General features: G+C 62.7%; 2 protein-coding genes across 5 annotated transcripts; one reads left to right on the forward strand and one right to left on the reverse strand.

The window, feature by feature from the left end:
* The first annotated feature begins 2737 nt into the window (after positions 1–2737).
* Positions 2738–15781, forward strand: ECI2 (enoyl-CoA delta isomerase 2). 3 transcript variants are annotated; one of them, XM_055128773.1, is made up of 11 exons: positions 2738–2862; positions 3559–3682; positions 4285–4438; positions 7003–7101; positions 7230–7415; positions 8216–8285; positions 10107–10209; positions 11088–11208; positions 14102–14191; positions 15092–15235; positions 15579–15781. In XM_055128773.1, the coding sequence occupies exons 3-11, from the start codon at positions 4331–4333 to the stop codon at positions 15732–15734; spliced, it is 1077 nt and encodes a 358-aa protein (XP_054984748.1). In that variant the 5' UTR covers positions 2738–2862; positions 3559–3682; positions 4285–4330; the 3' UTR covers positions 15735–15781. The 3 variants fall into 3 exon arrangements, with proteins under 3 accessions (XP_054984748.1, XP_054984747.1, XP_054984746.1); XM_055128771.1 differs by lacking the exon at positions 3559–3682 and adding an exon at positions 3463–3483 and having other exon boundaries at positions 2760–2862; XM_055128772.1 differs by lacking the exon at positions 3559–3682 and having other exon boundaries at positions 2751–2862.
* LOC129402378 (testis expressed protein 56-like) lies at positions 8293–16846 on the reverse strand. Of its 2 annotated transcripts, XM_055128775.1 has the most exons (3): positions 15883–16846; positions 12310–12465; positions 8293–9211 (listed from the first exon to the last, which is right to left on the reverse strand). In XM_055128775.1, the coding sequence occupies exons 1-2, from the start codon at positions 16042–16044 to the stop codon at positions 12349–12351; spliced, it is 279 nt and encodes a 92-aa protein (XP_054984750.1). In that variant the 5' UTR covers positions 16045–16846; the 3' UTR covers positions 8293–9211; positions 12310–12348. The 2 variants fall into 2 exon arrangements, with proteins under 2 accessions (XP_054984750.1, XP_054984749.1); XM_055128774.1 differs by lacking the exon at positions 8293–9211 and having other exon boundaries at positions 11218–12465.
* Between the last annotated feature and the right edge of the window lie 3960 nt (positions 16847–20806).

Genomic DNA, 20806 nt, shown 5'->3' on the forward strand with positions numbered 1-20806 from the left:
GCCATAGAGGCAGGGGGGAAGGTAGGAAAGGGGGGTATACCCGGGATATCGGTGGTGGGGAATGTGCACTAGTGGAGGGATGCGTGTTTGATCATCGTGTGATTGTAACCCAAACATGAAAGCTTGTAACTGTCTCACGGTGATTCAATAAAATTTCAAAGAAAGAAAGAAAGAAAGAAAGAAGCCCCCTCCCCTGCGAGCAGGGCGGTGAGATGAGGGGCTTCACACAGAGGAGGGGGTGAAGGTGCTTGTTTGGCACATGGGCAACCGTGGCGGGGCCCCCCAGCACCACATTTGGCCCCCTGAGCACTGCCAGGAATAAGCCCTGAGCACTGCCTGGCTGAGCCCTAAAGCCAAACCACAGAGACATGATTGATGGACCTTCCTGGACAGACGCCCCTCCCGGAGTTCCACAGCGCAGGGAGCCTCGCCTGAGCGGCCTGGCAGCCTGGCCTGGCCCCGTCTCTCTCCTCTGGAAGCCTCGGGCCCAGCTGGGGCGGGGCTGCCCGGGGCCGGAGAGACGGTACCAGGGGCTCCAGCATCAGCGTGCTGACCCCGGAGATGTGGCTGGTGTTGATTAAAACTGCTTGTAAGGGGGCTGAGAGGGCACAGTGGGTGGGGCACTCGCCGGCCCCATCCCCGGCCCCCCCGGATGGTGCCCTGAGCCCCACCAGGAGTGAGCCCTGAGCACAGCCAGGCGCGGCCTAGGAGCAAACAGAGCACACTCACGTGTGAGCCACTGGTGGACCGTGCAGGCATCCACCTGTGAAATGAAACCCCCTTCGTGGGCACAGTGGACACAAGCCAGGGGTGGCGGTGACAGACGTCACGTGATGGGTGCCTTCTGTGGAGAACTGGTCTCACCCGCCAGGCTGTGGCTGGAGGTCACGACTTCGTTGCTCGGCGGTGGTGGTGGTAACCACACGTTTAGTATCGCCCCGGGATCTGTCTGACATTCTTCCTCTCTGACTCTACAAACCAGTCTTTCAAATTCTTTTCTGCCTTCCGTTCTGCTGGTTTCCGAATCAATGGTTTAACTCTTGGATATAGAGAGAGGACGGAGATTTAATTTCCCCCCCCCCTCTCTCTCTCTCTCTCTGTATATAAGTTCTCTCTCTTTGTCTCTCTCTCTCTCTGTGTTTTGGCTTGGGCTGATTTTTGGTTTTTGTTTTTTTAATTTATTTTTATTTTTATTTCTATTTTTTTTTTGCTTTTTGGGTCACACCCGGCGATGCACAGGGGTTACTCCTGGCTCTACACTCAGGAATTACTCCTGGCGGTGCTCAGGGGACCATATGGGATGCTGGGGATCGAAGCCGGGTCAGCCGCATGCAAGGCAAACGCCCTCCCCGCTGTGCTATCGCTCCAGCCCCTGATTTTTGGTTTTTGGACCATACCTGGCAGTACTCAGGACTCAGGCCTGAAGGTCCTCAAGGTACCAAGACGCGCTGCGGGTCCAGCCCACTGCTTACTCGGGGAGGATCGTGCAGTGCTCAGGGTCTAACCCAGGCCTCCGGCCAGCCAGCGTCTACATTGGTGCTGGTTGGGGTGAGGGTGAGGTTGGGGGAGGGTGTTACACCCTTCAGTGCTGGGCTCCTGGAAGTGCTCAGGGCGCCATGGAACCAAGGTCAGCAGCATGCCACCAAGCACCTCAACCCCTGTGACCGTCTCTCAGGTCCTCCTGCACTTTGAAATCACCCTCCGACAAGGAGTTCACTTTCCCACCCGCTGGACCCCAGCAGGCCGCTTGCATTGTGAAGGGCCTACACAGTGCAGACGGGCACTCTGAAACCCGCGCGTTTTCTCTGGGGTGCCAGGGATCATGCCCTGGCTGGCCGTGCCGTCCCTGAGACCCTCCTTGCGGGCCTGCCCTCTGTCACCTTGTAAGGCTCCAGAGACCTGCGTCAGGGCGGGAGGGATCCTGGGTTCATAAGTGGTGGAGAATGGACACTGGTGGAGGGATGGGCTCTCGAACATTGCATGAGGGTAAAACAAGCACGAAAATGAGTGAATATGTAACTGTCCCCTCACTGTGACTCACTAATTAAAAAATCAATAAATTATCAAAATTATTAAATTATTTTTTAAAAAAAGACCCGCGTCAGTCTGAATCACAGCTACGCTGGAACTCAGGTCTGCCTTGGAGAGCAGATGACTCGAGGCCACCAGCCCGGCCCAGCCGAGGACCTGGGACTTAGATTCGGACCCCGGGCGACCTCAGGGCGGATCACGCAGTTAACCTGGCCACGGCTGCAAAAGGGGCGCCACTGCGGCCCCCCAGGGCTACTGGAAGAGCCGCAGCTCCGGCTCCCTGGAGGGGCCGACCACAGCGCCAGCATCCTTCATCTTCCAGAAGGGTCTAGGCGGGTCTCGGGCATCCCGCCTGGCCGGGTCACTCCATCCCGGGACTCGGTCCCCAAAGCCCCCCCCCCCCCCAATCTCCGTCCCGGCTCCGCCCCCGACCCGTCTTGGCCTATATTTAGCGCCCCGGACCGCCTCTCGCCCTTCCACCCCCTCGGGCTCCGCCCCTTCCTCTCTTCTGACCAATGGCGAGCCGCCGCCCTCCTCGCCCACTCGGCCCGCCTCCTCGCTCGTGCCCCGCGGACTTTGGGCCTCGGGCCCTGTCGTGGCGGCCCCGCCCACCTCATTCTGATTCCGGCCTATCGCGGCCCGAACCGCCGGTCCCGCCCACCCGCGCCGACCTATCGCGGCCCGGCCCCGCCGCGGCCCCGCCCCGCGGCCCCGCCCCGCGGCCCCGCCCCGCGGGCGCCGTGCGGGCTCGCGCCGGGCTCGGGGCGGGCTGGCCATGGCCGGAGCGGCGGGGCGGCTGGCGCGGCGCTGGTGTCCGGGCGTGCTGCGGAGGTGAGCGGGGTCACGGCCGCGGGGGCCGCCGGGCTGGGCGCGGGGCGCGGGGCGCGGGGGGGCAGCAGCCGGGCGCGGGCCCTGCACGGAGGAGCCCAGCCAGGGCCGCGGGCGGGGGGCGCTCGTGCAGGGTTTGCCCCCCGACGCCCTTGGTGCTGCGGGTCCCGCGTCGGTGCCCGGGGCTGCCGCCTGCCTCTGCACCCGGGAGGCACCCCCGGGCGGGCTGGGGGGCCCCGTGTGCGGGTCCCTGCGGGCCAGCTCCTGGCGGCGCGCCCTCCCCGCCCCCCGGCCCCCCCAGCACCCCGGCGGCGCACTTTGTCCTCAAATAAGTCTGCCCGCCGCATTGTGTGGGTCACACACGCTCAAGCTGCCGGGGAGCACCCAAGTGCTCTTTCTGCTTTCCGCTCGGAGCTTGCCAAGTTCCGCTTGGAACGAGCCCAGTGCGTTGAAGTGGCGTTTGGCCCAGTCGTGCAGAAAATAATTCAGTGAGGTAGTAGTAAATCAGTCATTCAGAACGTGTTGGAGACCGATTATTTATTTATTTATTTATTAAAGTCACACGGAACACACCCAGGTTTGCCCCTCTGTTCTCTGCCGCAGGTGCACGGGGGAGATGACGCGGTAGGTGTGGGCTCTCTTTGTGTCCAGTATTAACCAGCATTAACCACGGTTGTTGCCATTAACTCTTTTATTCAGGGCCATCATTGTGAACATCCCGTGTTTGCTAGTGGCTGCCATACCTTGACGTTTCCCTCCCCTGCTCTTACTCGGGGTGCTTAAAGCCTGCTTCCGGGACCCCGGGCGGCGGGTTAGGCATCAGGTGAGCTGGGCAGCTCAGGGTCTCCGCGGCTTAGACTCCCTTCCCCCCAGGAAGGGAGGGTCCGTCTGTCCGGAACCCAGCGAGTGTGCCTCTGCCCTTCTGAAGCTGTTCCTACGGCTTCCCGCGCCCCCCTCTCCCCGCCCCTGCTTGCTTATATGTTGGGGCTCGAGTTTTTCTGAACAGAGGACGGGGGGGCCTCAGCCGGGAGCAGAGAATTCTTCCCAGACCCCGGGACATAAAGGACTGAGTCTCGCCCCTGCACTGTACCCCGCTGAGCGCCCACTTCTCTCCACCTGCAAGTCTTTCGTTTACTTCTTGCCTGTGGCGGAAGCGACAGACCCTTGCAGCCCCTGGGGCCCCGTCGCCTTTATCTGTGCATAGTAGCCGGCGCACAGCCGCTCCCACGCGCAATCGTAGCTTTCTCTGCCTCGGGATTTTGCACCGGCTACAGGTGTGGGAGCTCTGCTTTCTTATCTCGATCCGTTTGGAAACCTCGCACCAACGGTTGGCGCCAGACGCCAGACATGTAGGTCCACGTGCGTTGGCTGAAGTTGTTGTCGGGAGGGGAGGGGCTGCTTGGAAACCCGCCTGCCTGCTCGCAGCCCCCTCCAGGTCACCCGCGCCCCGCTGCACGGGAGCCGGCCGGCCATGAGAGCCAGTCAGCAGGACTTTGAAAACGCCATGAATCAGGTGAAGCTCTTGAAGAAGGACCCAGGCAACGAAGTGAAGTTAAAACTCTACGCCCTGTACAAGCAGGTAACGGGCCACAAACGTTTCCGGCCGTGGACTCCTGGGAAACATGCTCCGTGTTTTGTTGAAACTTGGTCACGCTTCAGGGCTTGCTCGGCGCTTTCCTTTGGAGTGGCCGCGTGAGAGCACGTGCACTGGACATGGGGACCCAGGGGTCCCCGTCTCGGGAAGTTCAACTTCGATCACTTTGCTTTCTGCAAAAGCCTTAGCGCCATGTGGGAGGGGAGCCGGGAGCAGTGCAGAGGGTGGAGGTTTGCTCTTGCCAAAGTGACAAGTGTCAGCACTCAAGGGTGCTTCCAGCCTCCCCAGAACGCCCCTGAGCCTCAGCTCAGGTACAGGCTCTGTCCCAGGCCTGTTCTCTCTGTGATGTCACTGTCCGTGTTACGTGTTGCTATATGCCGAGGTACGTTATTTTTGGGGGGGTCTGGGAATGCTAAAGGAAATTCCACCGTTTGGGGCTGGAGCGATAGCACAGCGGGAAGGCGTTTGCCTTGCACGTGGCCGACCCGGCTTTGATTCCCAGCATCCCATAGGGTCCCCTGAGCACTGCCAGGAGTAATTCCTGAGTGCAGAGCCAGGAGTAACCCTTAAGCATTGCCGGGTGTGACCCAAAAAGCAAAAAAAAGAAATTCCACATTAATAGATTGTTCTCTTTACACCGTTCCAGCTTGCAAAGGGTTTTATGAGAATGGGTTGCTTAGGGGGTGGCGGGGGTTTGGTCTGAGGTGGAGGGAGGTTGGGCTTAGCGGGTGGTGCTTGAGGCCAGTAGTCAAACCAGGGGGATATGTGCAAAGCCGGAGCTTTAACCCATGTTGTCTCTTTGACCAAGGGAGGGTCTTCTTTGGGGCAGCAGGGGACATCTATACCATCAAGAAAAGAAAAATAATCCCTCTGGGTTACTCCAGAGAAAGGGAGACTTAAAACCTTGGGGCCGGGCGATAGCACAGCAGGGAGGGCGTTTGCCTCGCACGCGGCCGGCCTGTGTTTGATTCCCGGCATCCCAGACGGTCCCCAAGCACCACCAGGAGGAATTCCTGAGTGCAGAGTCAGGAGTCACCCCTGAGCATCGCCGGGTGTGACCCAGAAAAAGCCAAAACCAAAACCTTAGGGTTTATTTGTTTATTTTGCGGGGGGGGGGGCACACCCAGCAGTGCTCAGAGGGGACTCCTGGCCCTGTCCCCAGGGGCCACTCCTGGTGGGACTCGGGACCTTATGGGGTGCCATGTGCGGGCACCCTCTGTGCTGTAGTGTTGCGGCAGCCCCAGGACTAGTGTCCAGAGGTTTCGCTGGAAGAAGCCGCCCCTCTGGGCAGTGTGTGCCGGTTACCCCGCGGCGGGCGCGGGCACCTTCTCGCTCAGCTGTCATAAAGGCTTTAGACTCGCACAGTGAGTGGGGGGTTCCATGGAGCCTTGAATCGCTGTGTCGGACACGCAGCTGGCGTGTTTTCTTCATCTCGACACACTCGTTCCACCCACCCCGAAGCCAGTGGAGTCGAGTTGCTTGTGTTTTCTCTCCGTATGTCCAAATCTGTCTCCTGACAGCTGAGGCCGCACCCCGCGGCCATTCAACTTCAGTTCTGTGAGTCTCTTGCCGCCCACATGCCAGAGACCTCCCTGGGTGTTTAGTACCTTTGTGGAGCTTCCGAGTACCTGTTGGTCAAGTCACTTTGAAGAGTGTGTGCTAGACTGTCACCCGAGTATGAAACTAATGAACAATTCAGATTTTTTTTTTTTTGCTTTTTGGGTCACACTGGCGATGCTCGGGGTGACTCCTGGCTCTGCACTCAGGAATCACTCCTGGAAGTGCTCGGGGGCTGAATGGGATGTCGGGGATTGAACCGGGTCGGCTGTGTGCAAGGCAAACGCCCTCCCCGCTGTGCTGTCGCTCCAGCCCCTCAGATTCTCGCTAGCGTCCGTGCCCCAAACCCTTGCCTTGCACTGCTGTGTGTGCAGTTAAAACTGATTTTAGGGCTGTTTTCACTTTGGAGAAGCCCGGGTGCTCCTCCAAGAGCAAATATTCCTTTCTCTCACCTCACATCTCTTTGTAAATCTCGTTCGATAAAAACTGTCTTGTTTTCACAACGGGTAGGGCGTTTGCCGACCCGGGTTTGATTCCCAGCATCCCATATGGTCCCCTGAGCACTGCCAGGGGTAATTCCTGAGTGCAGAGCCAGGAGTGACCCCTGTGCATCGCCAGGTGTGACCCAAAAAGAAAAAAACAAAAACAATAAAACCAAAACTGTCTTGCTTCACTGAGAAAACAAAAACAACTGGTTTGAGGGACTGAGCTAATAGTTCATTTCTCAGTCTTGCCTTCCCTCCCTCCCTCCCTCCCTCCCTCCCTTTATGCCTCCTTTACCCACCCCCTCCCCTTCCCCCACTCCCCTCCTTCCTTCCTTTTGTGCCTTTAACAGCACCTCAGCACCTTGGGGGGTGGTGTCTGTGGCCCCTTGGCTGGTCACTGTCTGGCGTCCTGGTGAAGCTGCTGGCGGGTCGGGCTGGGCACTGAGTCCAGCCCTGACGGCCCCAGCCTGGGTTTCAGCCGACCCTGACCTGTCCTCTCCCCCGCAGGTCACCGATGGGCCCTGTAACACCCCCAAGCCGGGGATGCTGGACTTCGTCAACAAGGCCAAGTGGGAGGCGTGGAAGGAGCTGGGCAGCCTGCCCCAGGTGACCGCGTCCTCTGCCCTCGCCGGCCCCCGCCCCTCTGCTCTGCCCTTATGGCCGCGACAGCCGCGTCGGGCTCTCGGGACGCCTCCTCCCGGGCCTGCGGCTGACGCTCCGCCGACCTCTTTCAGGAAACCGCCAGGCAGAACTACGTGGACCTGGTGGCCAGGCTGAGCTCCTCCGAGGCCCCGCGCCCGGCCCGGCCCGCGGCAGAGGGGCCACGAGCGGGCTCTGACGCGGTGCTGGTGACCTCGGAGGGCGCCATCACCAAGATCACACTGAACCGGCCGAGCAAGAAGAACGCCATCACCACGCAGGTACCCCCCGAGGGGCGGAGGCCGGCCGCCACCCGAGCCACTTGGGCGTCCGCGGTGTGGACGCGGCCGGATTCCTGGGGTGTCCTGACGGCACAGAGCAGGGGGCCAATGAACGGTGCGGCACTGCCGCTGGCCCCGAGCCGGGGAAGACCGTGGTTCAGATCCCCCAGTGTCCTCACGGCTCGCGGCCTGCAGAGCCGGGACAGACGGGGAGGCCCTCACGGGAGTCAGCGACACCACAGGGCCGCTCGCAACGATGGCAGAAACCAGCAGCAGTAGGGCCCCGAGCCAAAGCCCACGGCCTCCCCTTGCCGTGTACCAACCTGGGTCCGATCCCCGTCACCATACATGGTCCCCGAGCACCTGGGTGTGGCTCAAAACCAAAATTCCGTAGCAATAGGAAAAAAAACTCCTTCCCTTTTTCTTTTTTTTTTTTTTTGCTTCACACCCAGCGGTGCTCAGGGCCACTCCTGGCTCTGCACTCAGGAATCACCCCTGGCAGTGCCCGGGGGACCCTACGGGATGCTGGGAATCGAACCCGGGTCGGCGAGTGCAAGGCAAACGCCCTCCCCGCTGTGCTCTCACTCCGGCCCCTTCTTCCCTTTCTCTTTGGGAAGAAAATATACAGGAGGCGAGTGAGCTGCTGGGGCTGTGCTGGGGGTGGACCGTCCACGCGGGGCAGGGAGTGCGCGTCCTGCAGCGCCGCCCCCCGCCCCTCCCGCTGCGCGTTGGTTTGCTGCTTTCAGGGTCGCGCTTGGGGTCAGACCTGGGCCCGGGCCCTTCTGTCTCCCTCCTCGCAGATGTACCGGGAGATCATGCAGGCGCTGAAGGCCGCGGGGGACGATGACTCGGCCATCACCGTCGTCACAGGTGACCGTCGGCGTCCCAAGCAGGGCCCTGTCGGCCGGCCGGGGAGGGGGGAGCCCCGAGACCTTCCTCGGCACCGGGAAACGCGGCTCTCGAATGCGCAGCGGGCGCGGGAGGGTTAGGACCCTCCTGTCCTGCTCTGTGTTGGCACCACCCGCTGCAGTTCCCTGGGCTGAGCTCGGGGCCACCTGCTCCCGGGCCACAGCAGGGCCTGCGCCCGCGGGCACAACCCTGAGCCCTGGGGCCGGGACTTTCTCCTTTGTTTGCTTGTTTGTGCTGTTCTCGTTACTCCCAGCTCTGCCCTCGGGAACTGCTCCTGGCGGCGTTGGGGGACCGTGTGGGGTGCCAGGGGTGGAACCCGGTCGGCGGGCGCAAGGCCGACCCCCTCCCGCTGGGCCGTGTCCCCCACCCCGGACTGATGCTTTCAGTGTGTGAGAAGCGGGTCCAGACTGCCAAGGCGGCAGGGAAGGGGCTCGCAGAACTGAGTGGCCGTGCTCAGTCTCCAGGCCCTGGTCCCCCGAGCACCCTGTCAGGAGCAGCGCCCAGCACCTCCAGGGGTGCTCCCGGATCGGGAAGAGAACGCGCAGAGCGGCGGGGCCGGCCGGGGAGTGAGGGCTGCCGTGTCCCGGCCGGGGTCAGGGCGAGCTCGCTGACGTGTGCTCCGGGTCCCGGCTCTGCCCGCGCTCGGGGCCTCACAGGACTCCACAGGAGGCGGCCCCTGCGCGCCCGGGTGGGCCCCAGACGGACAAGACACAGTTTACCTGAGAAAGTCCAGCACTCCCCGAGCAAGGGAGACGGCAAGGACGGGGCAGAGACACGGTCGGTGAGGGGGTCGTGTTCTGCCAGCTGGTCCGAGGGACACGTGGCCTGGCCCCTCCGGGCGGCTGAGGCGGGGGGGGGGCTGTTCTCTCGGGCAGCCGCGTGCGTGGCTGTGAAAAGGAGACACAGGAAAGGGGACGGACCTTTGTTGGCACGGAAAAGGGGCGTGTGGAGGTTTGCTCCTAAGTGGACAGACCCGGGGAGTGTCCTGCCGAGTGAAATGGGTCAGAGAGGGACAGGCACGGGAGGACTGCGCTCGTCTGTGGAGTACAGAATATCTTAATGTGAGACGGACGCCCAAGGACAGTAGAGACAAGGGCAGGAGGATTGCCCCATAGTTGGCAGCCCGCCTCATGAGCAGGGGAGAAGGCGGCTGGGAGGGAGAAGGGGTCACTGAGTCAGGGACGGTTGGAGGGTTGCTCGGGATGGGAACTGTGTGCTGAAACAGACAAAGGACCCAACGTGACGGCCTCTCGGTGTCTGTACTGCAAACCATAATGCCCAGAGTAGAGAGTATGGGGGAAACTGTCTGCCATGGGGGCAGGGGGAGGGCTGGGGGCAGGGCAGGGGCACTGGGGACACTGGTGGTGGAAAAAGTGCACCAGGGAAGGGATGAATGAGTTTGATCATTGTATGGCTGAAGCTGGCACATGGAAGCTTTGTAACTGTCGCTCACGGTGATTCAGTTTAAAAAAGAAAAGAGAAGGGACGCGTCCTGGGAGAGGGAGAGGTGCCCCAGCGGGTAGGGCCTTCACACGCCGGTGACCTGGGCCCCATCCCCAGCACCCTCCCGGTCCCCCAGACCCCACCAGGGCCAAGCCCAGCCACTGGGTGTGGCCAGAAACAAAGAGCAATAATAATAAACTGCGTATCCTCTGACGCAGAGTCCCGCGTCTGGGAATCTAGACGTTACAGGGGAAGGGGAGGAAGGGCCGGGAAGGGAGACGGTGAGACCCGCGTCAGTGGGGGCTCGGGCCGAGTGGGGGTGACCGCCTGTTTCCGCAGGGAGCGGGGACTATTACTGCAGTGGGAACGACCTCACGAACTTCACCGACATCCCCCCAGGCGGAATGGAGGAGAAAGCCAAGGACGGCGCCGCCTTGCTGAGGTGAGGTGCCGCCCTGTGCCAGCGGGAGCTCGGCGGGCCCAGCCTCTGCCAAGCGGCGGGGTCGGTCCTCAGCGTGGCTAGGCCCCCGGCTGCTGGGAGTGACCCCGGGCAGGGATAGGAGTAGCCCCAGTGCACTTAGCAGTGCTCAGGGCTGACTCCCAGCCCTGTGCTCAGGGTTGACTCCTGGCTCTGTGCTCAGGGTTGACTCCCGCCCCTGTGCTCAGGGCTCACTGCTGGCTTTGAGTTCAGGGCTGACTCCTGGTAAGGCCTGTGGTTCCAGAGACCCCACACAGTGCCAGGGGATCAGGGACTGAACCCAGAGTGGCCGTGTGCAAGGCAAGTGCCTCCCCACTGTATTTATCTCTGGGCGCAAGAACCGATATTTAGCTGAACAAAACAATGAAAACCCGAATCCTGGGCCAGATAGTACCGTCCAGGTGCCTCGCATGTGGCCGGGCACGGCCAGCAGTGCTCCCCCAGCAGTGCTCCCGGCAGAGCCAGGGGGAGGGAGCCCCTGAGAGTCAAGGGTGTGGCCCTCACCACACCCCCCATAACGGACAAACACAGACGCTCACGCGGGTTGGGTGAGCACCACCTCCCTTCCCCCCGCCACCACCTGGCCTGTCTCCGGGCCGGGGCGGGAGGGCCCGAGAGGTTCCAGAAGCCTGGAGCCCCCGCGGGTGACTCTCCCTCTCCCAGACCCCCCAGTTCTCTGCAGCCCACCGCCCTCACCCTCCTGCCCCCGGGGAGCCCAGACTGGACGGTGGCCCGGCTGGACATGCTCCGGGAGCCGCTCGGGACGGACCGGGGGGCGGGGCGGGGCGGGGGCGGGGCCCGTCTGTCCCCTGCAGCGCCTGCTCTGCCTCCCCACTGCGCAGGGACTTCGTGGCCTGCTTCATCGACTTCCCGAAGCCCCTGGTTGCCGTGGTCAACGGGCCGGCGGTGGGCATCTCCGTCACCCTGCTCGGGCTGTTCGACGTGGTGTACGCGACCGACCGGGTGAGTGGGCCGCGGGGCTTCGAGCCCCTTCACAGGCCCCTCGCTTGCTTCGGGTTGGCTGGGGCCCACCTGGTGGCACGCAGGGCTGAGCCCTGGCAGGCCCGGGAGACCCCGTGGGACGCTGGGGCCTGGACCGTCAGCCGTGTGCAGGCGAGCGCCCTCCCGCCCTCTCTCCCCAGCCCCATCCAAGGCCCTTTTTATTTTTTCCTGGTTTGATTTGGTTTGGAGGGGGGTCAACCCGGTGATTCTCAGGGGTGACTCCTGGCTCTCTGCTCTCAGGAGTCACTCCTGGAGGTCCGAGGGGATTGAACCCGGGTCATCCGCATGTGAGGCAAACGCCCTCTGCTGTACTGTTCCGGCCCTTAAAGGTTCACTCCCCCCCTTCTCCCCGCCTTTTGGGTCACACCTGGCAATGCCCAGGGGTCCACTCCTGGCTCTGCACTCAGGAATTACTCCTGGCGGTGCTCAGGGGACCATATGGGATGCTGGAATCGAACCCAGGTCGGCCGCGTGCAAGGCAAACGCCCTACCCGCTGTGCTATCACTCCAGCCCCGAAGGTTCACTTTTAAATCAGGGAGAGATACCGAAAGAAGAAGCCGTGGAGAGAAATTAATTCTGTAGGGTCTGTCCCCGAAAGCACCGGGCTAAGGGCCACGTTAAGTGTGGGTTGGACCCACCCCTGGCGACCATTTCTCTGTCCGCGAGGCCTGTGCAGTCGGGGCCCAGGTGAGTGGCAGGGCGGTGGCCTGTGGGACGGGGCCCGTCGGCTGCTCACAGGGCCGGGCCGGTGTCTCCTGAGCACTGTGGCTGGCCTGTCCCCTGAGCAGCGCTGAGAGTGGCCCCCAGGCTGTTGCACACAGCAGGGAATGACGCTTGCTTTGGTGCCCGGAGCAGCCGGGGGCCTCAGCCGCGCCCAGCACACGCCTCCCCACGGCCCAGTCCTGGGGTGCTGAGTCGCTGCTCCCTGCGGGGCCAAGTCAAGCGCCACCTTCCCGTACCTGGAGCCCGCGAGGGGCCTGGGCCCCCCGATGCAGGAGCACCGGGTCGGAGAGGCCGGAGCCTGCCCTGAGCGTCCGCTTCACTCGCAGGGTCCTACTCACAGTGCTCCGCGCCGGGCGTCCCGGCCGGCCGGGTCCCGCTCACACAGTGGCCGGCTGCCGCTCGGGCTGGGCGGGCCCCGGGCTCCCGTTTCCTGCGCCCGCTGCTGTGGGCTCAGCCTTCTCTGTCTCCTTAGAGTCCCGCTGAGGCACTTTCACCTGGGAGAAAGGAAGAAGAAAGGGGACATGACGCCTCTAAAAGGTGCATCTAGGGGCCGGAGTGAGAGCACAGCGGGGAGGGCGTTTGCCTTGCACGCGGCCAACCCAGATTTGAGTCCCAGCATCCCATAGGGTCCCCCGAGTACCGCCAGGGGTAATTCCTGAGTGCAAAACCAGGAGTAACCCCTGAGCATCGCTGTGTGACCCAAAAAGCAAAAATATAATAAAAAAATAAAAAGCACACCTAGCTGAAAGCACGGCTGGTGAGCTGCTGGGCCTGGCGGTTGCTGGTCATAAGATCTTTCACCCAGAAACCCCCAAATATTCCTCAGATAAGCGCAGAGGATGACAGTGTTCTCCATAGCCAATATAATGGAATTAAATTCTAGTATTTAAAGTCAACCCACGGGGCTGGAGCAATAGCACAGCGGGGAGGGCATTTGCCTTGCACATGGCCAACCCGGGTTCGATTCCCAGTATCCCATATGGTCCCCTGAGCACAGCCAGGAGTAATTCCTGAGTGCGAGCCAGGAGTAACCCCTGAGCATCGCCGGGTGTGATCCAGAAAGCAGAAACAAAAAGTCGGAGCTGGAGCGATAGCACAGCGGGGAGGGCGTTTGCCTTGCACGTGGCCAGCCCGGGTTCGATCCCCAGCATCCCATAGGGTCCCCTGAGCACTGCCAGGAGTGATTCCTGAGTGCAGAGCCAGGAGTAACTCCCGAGCATCACTGGGTGTGACCCAAAAAGACAAAACAACAACAGCAAAACAGATGAAAAAGGTCTCTGCAATGTGCTGTAGAAAGGTGGATTAAAGCCGCCACGAGCTCCCCCTCCGTGTGCGAGAGGCCGGCTCTGTCGGGACAGATGGACGGCGAGTGGCCTGGAGGCCAAGCACGCTCCTCGCAGGGCTTGAGAGCGGGGCTCAGTCCTGGCAGCAATTGCACATACGTGCACACGCGCATGCGTGCATATCACACGTGCACACACGAGCATGTTTGTGCGTGCACACGCGCGCCCTGATGGCCAGAGTCTGTCCAGGCTCGGCTGTGGCTGGCGGCGATGTCACGCGCCACCGTGGCACCTTCTCAGGAGATGCAGCCAGACCCCTCGGCCCCTTCATGCCCGTCCCGAAGGATCTAGAACGTTCTGCAGAGCCCCGGGCCCGGGGCGGCGTAAGCGGCCGCACTCAGGGTCACCAGCACGCTGGGAGTAACATCCGTGGCCTCGTCTGGCAAAGGGACGATGCCCGAGACCTGGAGCAGCGCGAGGGGACAGCGTGGTCACTCGCAAAGCCTGCGGGGGGCGGGGGGGGGGCGGACAGCGGGCCAGGCTGCCCCCACAGCTCCCTCTCCTGGGACGTTCGTGTGCGGCAGGTGGGGCCTGGAACCAGATGCGGGGGGGAGGGGGCAGGCGGGGTGCCGAGCCTTTGGGCCCTTTCCGTGGCCACGACGCCTCCTTCCCCTTGAGGAGTAAGCAGTCTGCGCGTGTGCGTGCGTGCATGTGTGTGTGTGTGTGTGTGTGTGTGTGTGTCCGCGGCCATCCCGACTTTGCGGGTTCTCAGCCAAGCATTGTGGAGCTAGCGACGGTTTCCTCGAGCGCGTGCAGAGCTGATGGTCTGCCCTGTTCCTCCCGCCAGGCGACGTTCCACACCCCCTTCAGCCACCTCGGCCAGAGCCCGGAAGGCTGCTCCTCCTACCTGTTCCCCAAGATAATGGGCTCAGCCAAGGTAACTTCTAGAAACCCCGCAAAGAACCGTCAGGGGCGGGGGAGAGCGTGCAGCGGGCAGGGCACCTGCCTGTGTGTGGCTGCTTCTGGTTCCTTCCTCGGCACCCCGTAGGGTCCCCTGAGCACTGTTGGGCGTCACCCAAGACCCAAACAAGGTTCTCGTTTTTCTGGGGCTGGCTGTGGCGCAGTGTGAAGGACCTGCTCGCGTGGGCGAGTCGGCTTCTTGTCTCCCGGTGGCCCGAGCACAGGCTCCGCACCGTCCTGGGCACTGCAGGCTCCTCTGAGCACTGGAACAGGAGCAAACCCTGGGTGTGTCCCCAAAAGCGGGACCAGAAGCTTGTGACTCGGGATTTGGTCCGTTACCCTGAGCCTTAAGGCAGGTTCTTCTCCCTTTGCCTCCGTTCCGTTGCGGCTGCAGTTGGGGGTGACGGATGCCTCAGTGGCCTCGGGGGTGACAGGCAGCCGGTGGGCTGCGGGGGGCAGCAGGTCAGGCGCCCCTGGCTTGGCGAGGCCAGAGGGTCAGTGTCGGCTTCTTCCGGTGGGGACGCGTGGCCGGTGCCCCCCGAGGTGCTGGCACCAGGCTCCGTCCCATCGCTGGCGCCAAGCGTGTGGGTGGCACAGCTGCCTGCCGGCCCGTGGGACGGTTTGGGGTGAGAATTCTGCTCAGCTTACGGCGTGGGGGGCGCAGGCCTCCGTGGCGTTGCTCAGGGAACACCCAGACACGCTCAGAAGACCCCCCACCCCCCGTGCTGGGGCTGGACCCCGGCCCAGGAAGAGCTGCCGCGGGTTAGCGGGGGCGACCCCCGAGTGACCCCCCGGCCAGCAGAACGTCTGAGGCTCTCGGGCCCTGGTCTCGGGGCTGCGGTCTGTGACCCGCCGTCGCCTCCCCTCTGCCCTGCAGGCCGCAGAGATGCTCATTTTTGGGAAGAAGCTGACGGCAGGAGAAGCCTTCGCCCAGGGACTCGTGACTCAGGTCTTTCCCGACAGCACTTTCCAGAAGGAGGTCTGGGCCCGGCTGCAGGCCTACGCGAAGCTGCCCCCGAACGTTAGTACTGGCCTCTCGCTTCCGTGGGCGGAGCCGGGGCGTAGTTCCTCGAGGACAGTGAGTGGTTCAAGCAGAGAGACTGGGTGGGAGCCTGAGGCTGAAACTCACAGTCACCAGGTCGGCACCCCAGGCGTGCGGCCGGGGGGCCTCGGGGAGCACTCTCGGGAGCACTCCGGGTGAGTTGGAGGAGGAGGTGTGGCTGTGTGCCGGGAAGGGCTACTCCCGAGTGGGGGAGCAGGACGTGCTCCCCGCGCTCCTCCCGCACACAGGCCCGTGCGTGTGCGGGGTGCGAGGTGCAGGCCTGCGGGAAGTGTGACGGGGCCCGCCCCCCGCTGTGTTTCAGTCCATGCGGGTGTCCAAGGAGCTCCTGAGGAGGACGGAGAAGGAGAAGCTGCACGCGGTGAACGCCGAGGAGTGCCGGGCGCTGCAGGCGCGCTGGCTGTCGGACGAGTGCGTGAACGCCGTCATGGGCTTCTTGTCCCAGAAGTCCCGCCTGTGACGCGCGGTGGTGGGGGGGACTGAATAAACGGCCCTGCCCGCCCCGGCCCCGTGACTGCGACCGACTCTTCCTGGACCCCGGGTGGGGGGCGGGGGAGGGGAAGGGGGAGAGGACGGGAAGCCCTGGGGTGGGGGCGGGGGGCCCTTACGGCTCTGCTCATGAAGCGCGGGTGCCAGGCGCACAGGAGGCCTCTGTCGGGGACGCGGTTCTCGAAGGCGCTCATGGCCCGGCAGGCCGAGCCCAGGTCCTCGAACACCACCACGGCGCTGTCGCGGCCGTACCTGCGCACGGAGCGGATGGGCCCGAACATGGACAGCCACTGGATGGCCGACGGCAGGCTGCCCTCCGAGTGCAGCGTGCTGAGCCACCTGGGAGGGCGGGGGGGGGGGAGCAGGACGGTGACCCTTCCTCACTCTCCCCTCCCCACGCCCGCCAGTCCTCAGCTGCCATAGGGGGGGTCACTCCCAGGGGTGCTCAGGGGCGGGGCGGGCCTTGCTGCTGCCAGCAGGGGCCTTATCTCGGCCGGGATGTTTTCAGGAGGCGGTGACAGCGGGGCGTGCAGGCGTGGAGACACGGGCCCGGGGGAGGGGCCCTGGCTCTGCACACAGCTGTGGTTTGAGTCACCCGCCTGCGCACTGCTGGCTGCGGCCCAGCCTGCCCACACCCGCCCTGAAGAATGAGGAAGAGGAAATTAGGAGTTCCTCTTCCTCTGCTGACGGGGACAGAGCCATGGGCCCGAAGAAGCTGCTGGGAAGCTCCAGGCTTAGAGAACAGGCGGAAGGAAACCCGGGCACAGCTGGAAGGAGCGGGGTGCGGGCCCCACAGTACGCCGGCCCAGCCCCTGCGGGGGCTCCCGCCCCCCTATATCTTCTGTAGGGAAAGGGAGATGGTGGCGGGTTACGGTATATATTATTATACTTCATGAACGACCTGAAATTGAGGCGTATAAACTTTCTCTAGCTGTGAAATGTGAACGCCTTTTTCAAAAAAGTTACAGGACTCCAAAGAATGGCCAAATGATCTGACTCGGGTGAAAGAAGTTACTCAGAACAGCACCCGCCCTTACTCTTGAGCTAAAGTACAGTGTCTTGTGTTGCCCAGAGAGATGCTGACTGTCCCGAGTTTCTTAGGTAGTAACTTTGCCTTCTTCAGTGATGGGTTTGTAATCCACGTCGTGGGTGTATTTTTGTTTTTGATATTTTGGGTCACACCCGGCGATGCTCAGGGGTTCCTCCTGGCTCTACACTCAGGAATGACTCCTGGCGGTGCTCGGGGGACCCTATGGGATGCTGGGGATCGAACCTGGGTCGGCCGCGTGCCGGGCAAACGCCCTCACTAGACTCTCTCTGGCCCCTGTAACCCACGTTGTCACAGGGTCGTGAGCACTCTATCTCCAGGCCCACGGCTAGACACCGCTCAGCCAGGCGCCACCCACGTGCACAGCTGCCACCCCAGTGGGACGCGCCCCCGCCTACCTCACAATGATGGTTTGCATGGGGGGCTCTCCGGAAACCCTCCCCGGCCGGGAGCTCTTCTTTCCCACACATGTGTCGTGGGAGCTGTTCAAGGCCTTTCTTCTCCACGGGGACATGTAGCTGGGCCTTGGGGACAGACTGATGGCTTTCGGGAAATCATGTCTCACCAGGGTCCTTTCTAAGCTGGAGAGTTCGGGATCGTCACCTAGAGATGGAGCGAGCACAGCGGGGTTCAGCCTCCCCTCTGGTTGGGGGCCAGAGTCCGGGAGGCTCGGTGGGAAGGACTTGGCACCCCTGCACGGCTGCTCACCTCTGACCTCTGCCCTGCACAGCTGCCCCTGCCTCTGACCCCTACCTGGTCTACACATCCCAGCACGCCAATGAGCAGACCCGGGCAGCAGCAGTGGACAGGCGACTTGCTTCCGTCTGTGCCGGATTCGCCAACCAGTGGCAGCCACCGTGCCCTGGTCTTTCCCTTCAGACACTGACCATGGGAGGCTGGAGGACAGGGCAGCAGGGGCGGCACTTGCCTTGCCGTGACCCGGGATCGATCCCGGGCAGCCCATTTGGTCCACCAAGCACCACCAGGAGTGATTCCTGGGTGCAGAGCCAGGAGTGACCCTTGAGCATATATATAAATAAAACACAGGCGTGGGCTGGAGCGATAGCACAGCGGGGAGGGCGTTTGCCTTGCACGCAGCCGACCCGGGTTCGATTCCCAGCATCCCATAGGGTCCCCTGAGCGCATGAGCCAGGAGGAAGCCCTGAGCATTGCTGGGTGTGACCCAAAAAGCAAAAAAAAAAAAAAAACAACCACAGCCGTGAGCCGTACTCTGCATTGCACCCACCACTTCCTTCCTGTTGCTATCACAGCCCCTCGTCCGAATGCCCGTCTGTGGCAAGACCTCTAGCGGAACGTCACGGGTCCACTGCCTCGGCCACCCCTCCTGCCCACCGCCTTGGCCTGCGTTCCCCACCCACTGTCTGCAAAGGGGGGCGGTGGAGGGGGTGCTGGGCCGGCTCCCCCAGCCCCCCCCCCCCGCGGGCGGGCGCGCACACTGGCGCTTGTCCTCGGGGGTCCTGCAGGCGTGCAGCTGCTCCAGCAGCCGGTTGGGCAGCAGGCGGTGCAGCCGGGACAGCAGCTCGAAGGTGTGCGCCAGCGCCCGGGGGTTGGCATCGTCCTTCCTCTCCCTGGCTGGCCGGGTACAGGCTCCTTCCATGCCGGCCTGGGGCGGCACTGGGGGGCTCCTAGGGGAGGCGGGCAGTGCCCGGGCTCAGCTCTGCGCCCGCGGGGATGCCGACCCGCCTCTCCCAGAGGGCCAAGGCGGGCCCGTGAGTGGCGGGCCTCCGGCTCCCATTCTGAGGGTCACAATGAGCCTCCCCGCCCGGAACCCCGAGGGCTCAGCTGCACCTGCCCCGCTGAGAACAAGGGTCCCTGGGGCTGGCATGCCGGGCAGGGCAGGGGTCCCTGGCAGAGGTCGCTCTGCTCTGGGGTCTGCAGCCTGGGTGAGGCCCGCCGCCTGCCTCAAGAGACGGAGCCACGCCCGTGAGCACCCCCTTCAGAGTCCCTCCCTCAGGGCCCTCGGGGGACCGAGCACCACCCCGAGGCCTGGTCCCAGCACCGCTCTCGGGCACAGCTGAGCGAAAAGCCTCGTCGCCCCCGCTGAGGGGATGTCCAGAGCCACGCAGGTACGGAGCCCCGCGCTCCCCGCCCCGCGGAAGCCTGGGGCCCCCAACAGTCTCCCGGGGCGGCTTCTGTGGGGGGAGGGGCGGGGCTGCCCGAGCAGTGCTCAGAGCACGGGGGGCCGGTGGGGCGGCCACACACATCTGAGCCAGCACCCCCGCCCCGCTGTGAACAGTCTTCTTGTTTCTCTTGGGTTCGGCGCCACACCTGGCAGTGCTCAGGGGCTACTCTTGGCTCTGTGCTCAGGACCGACCTCCTCGCAGGGCTGGGGGGCCGGCGTGAGGCCGGGTGTGGAATCCTGTCCTGCCAATGCAGTCGACAAGCAAGCGCTCTCCCTCCTGTCCCTGCTCTCCCCTACGTGATCTTTGTTCTTATTTGCTTTGGGGCCACATCCAGCGATGCTCAGGGGTCACTCCTGGCAGTGCTCGGGGGACCAAATGGAAAGCCTGGAGTCAAACCCGGGTCGACCGTGTGGAAGGCAAGCGTCCTCCCTCCTGGTGTGCAATCGCTCCGGCCCTTGTCTGATGTAGTCTTTTGTTTCTTCTTTTTTTAAAACTTTTTTTTGGGGGGTCACACCCTGCGATGCACAGGGGTTACTCCTGGCTCTGCACTCAGGAATTACTCCTGAGTAATTCGGCGGTGCTCAGGGGACCCTATGGGATGCTGGGAATCGAACCTGGGTCGGCCACGTGCAAGGCAAACGCCCTCCCCGCTGTGCTATCGCTCCAGCCCCCCTAAACTTTTTTTTAAATTGAATCACCGTGAGTTGCAGTTATAAAGCTTTCATGTTTGAGATTCAGCCATACAATGATGGAACACCCATCCCCCCACCAGCACACTTTCTACCACCAGTGTCCCCAGTTTATGCCCCCCCCATCCCAGTCCTCACCCTGCCTCCAGGGCAGACAATTTCCCCAATACTCTCTCTCTACTTCCCAGCTTTATGTTTTGCTTGAATTTTCCCACCATCATTCAAGCCTGCCGGCCAGGGGCAGATGCTGGATCATTTATTGTCCCTTGCTCGTTTTGAATACACTTCTGGAATCCTAGACTGTAACCGTAGATGCTTGGGTTTCAGGGACATTTCTGTAGGGCACTAATCCATTTTGAGATTCAATTGGGCGTCTCTGGACCAGGACTGTTGGCGTGCTAAGGTGGCGCCCGGAGGCACATTGTGGGTGTGACAGCCAGGCCGAGGAGTGGGCGGGGAGCTGGGGAGGGACAGCCCGGTGCCGCTGCCTCCTTGCGGCCTGGAGACTTAGTCCTGGAACACGTATGCCTGGGCCTTGCTTGTAGAAGCTCTTGGTCACCAGGATTCCATCTGGAGTAGGTGGGGGCACTGCACCTGCTCCATCTGGGGTGCCCCCGTGAAATTGTCTCAGTATGGGGCCTTGAGAGATCTCTGGCTCTGTGGTGTCTTCCGGGACTTGCTGCTGTGTCTCTGGCTTTTGATCTCTTTCGAGATTTATTTAGGGGTCTCTGAAGCAAGGCCAGTAATAGAGCTTGCAGGGTGGCGCTGGAGTTGGTTCGTGGGGGTGACTGCCAGCGCTTCCATGAGTACTGGGAAGTGGGGGGAGGTAGCCCACCCTCAACTCTGAGAAAGCCTGGAGATTTCAGTCACAAGACTCACATATCCAAATTCGAGCAGATTATCTCTTGGTGGGGTCCGTCCTGAGACGGTGGAGTCAGGCCGGGGTCATGGCGGTGATTTTGGGTTGTGGAAGCAAGCGGCTTCTGGGGGCTCTGCTTGGGCAGCCACAGGCCAACGGCCCCCCTCCGATTTACCCCGGTCTGTTCAGCCATGCAGGGGTCCGAGATTAACTGTGGCTCTTTATCTCTTTTGAGATTTATCTGTGGGTCTCTGAAATAAGGCCAATAAATGAGCTTGTGGAGCTGCGCCTTAGGTGGTTTGT

This window comes from Sorex araneus, chromosome 2, assembly GCF_027595985.1.
Source record: "Sorex araneus isolate mSorAra2 chromosome 2, mSorAra2.pri, whole genome shotgun sequence".
Taxonomy (NCBI): Eukaryota; Metazoa; Chordata; class Mammalia; order Eulipotyphla; family Soricidae; genus Sorex; species Sorex araneus.

What these genes read in the sequence shown, in the direction of transcription:
- ECI2 (XM_055128771.1), top strand. Translation starts at nt 2,807, where the DNA reads ATGGCCGGAGCGGCGGGGCGGCTGGCGCGGCGCTGGTGTCCGGGCGTG. An exon ending in TCTACGCCCTGTACAAGCAG is followed by an intron (nt 4,439 to 7,002) that starts GTAACGGGCCAC and finishes TCTCCCCCGCAG; the next exon opens with GTCACCGATGGGCCCTGTAA. An exon ending in AGAACGCCATCACCACGCAG is followed by an intron (nt 7,416 to 8,215) that starts GTACCCCCCGAG and finishes CCCTCCTCGCAG; the next exon opens with ATGTACCGGGAGATCATGCA.
- LOC129402378 (XM_055128775.1), bottom strand. Translation starts at nt 16,044, where the DNA reads ATGTTCGGGCCCATCCGCTCCGTGCGCAGGTACGGCCGCGACAGCGCC. An exon ending in CGCGCTTCATGAGCAGAGCC is followed by an intron (nt 12,466 to 15,882) that starts GTAAGGGCCCCC and finishes CCTTTCTCCCAG; the next exon opens with GTGAAAGTGCCTCAGCGGGA.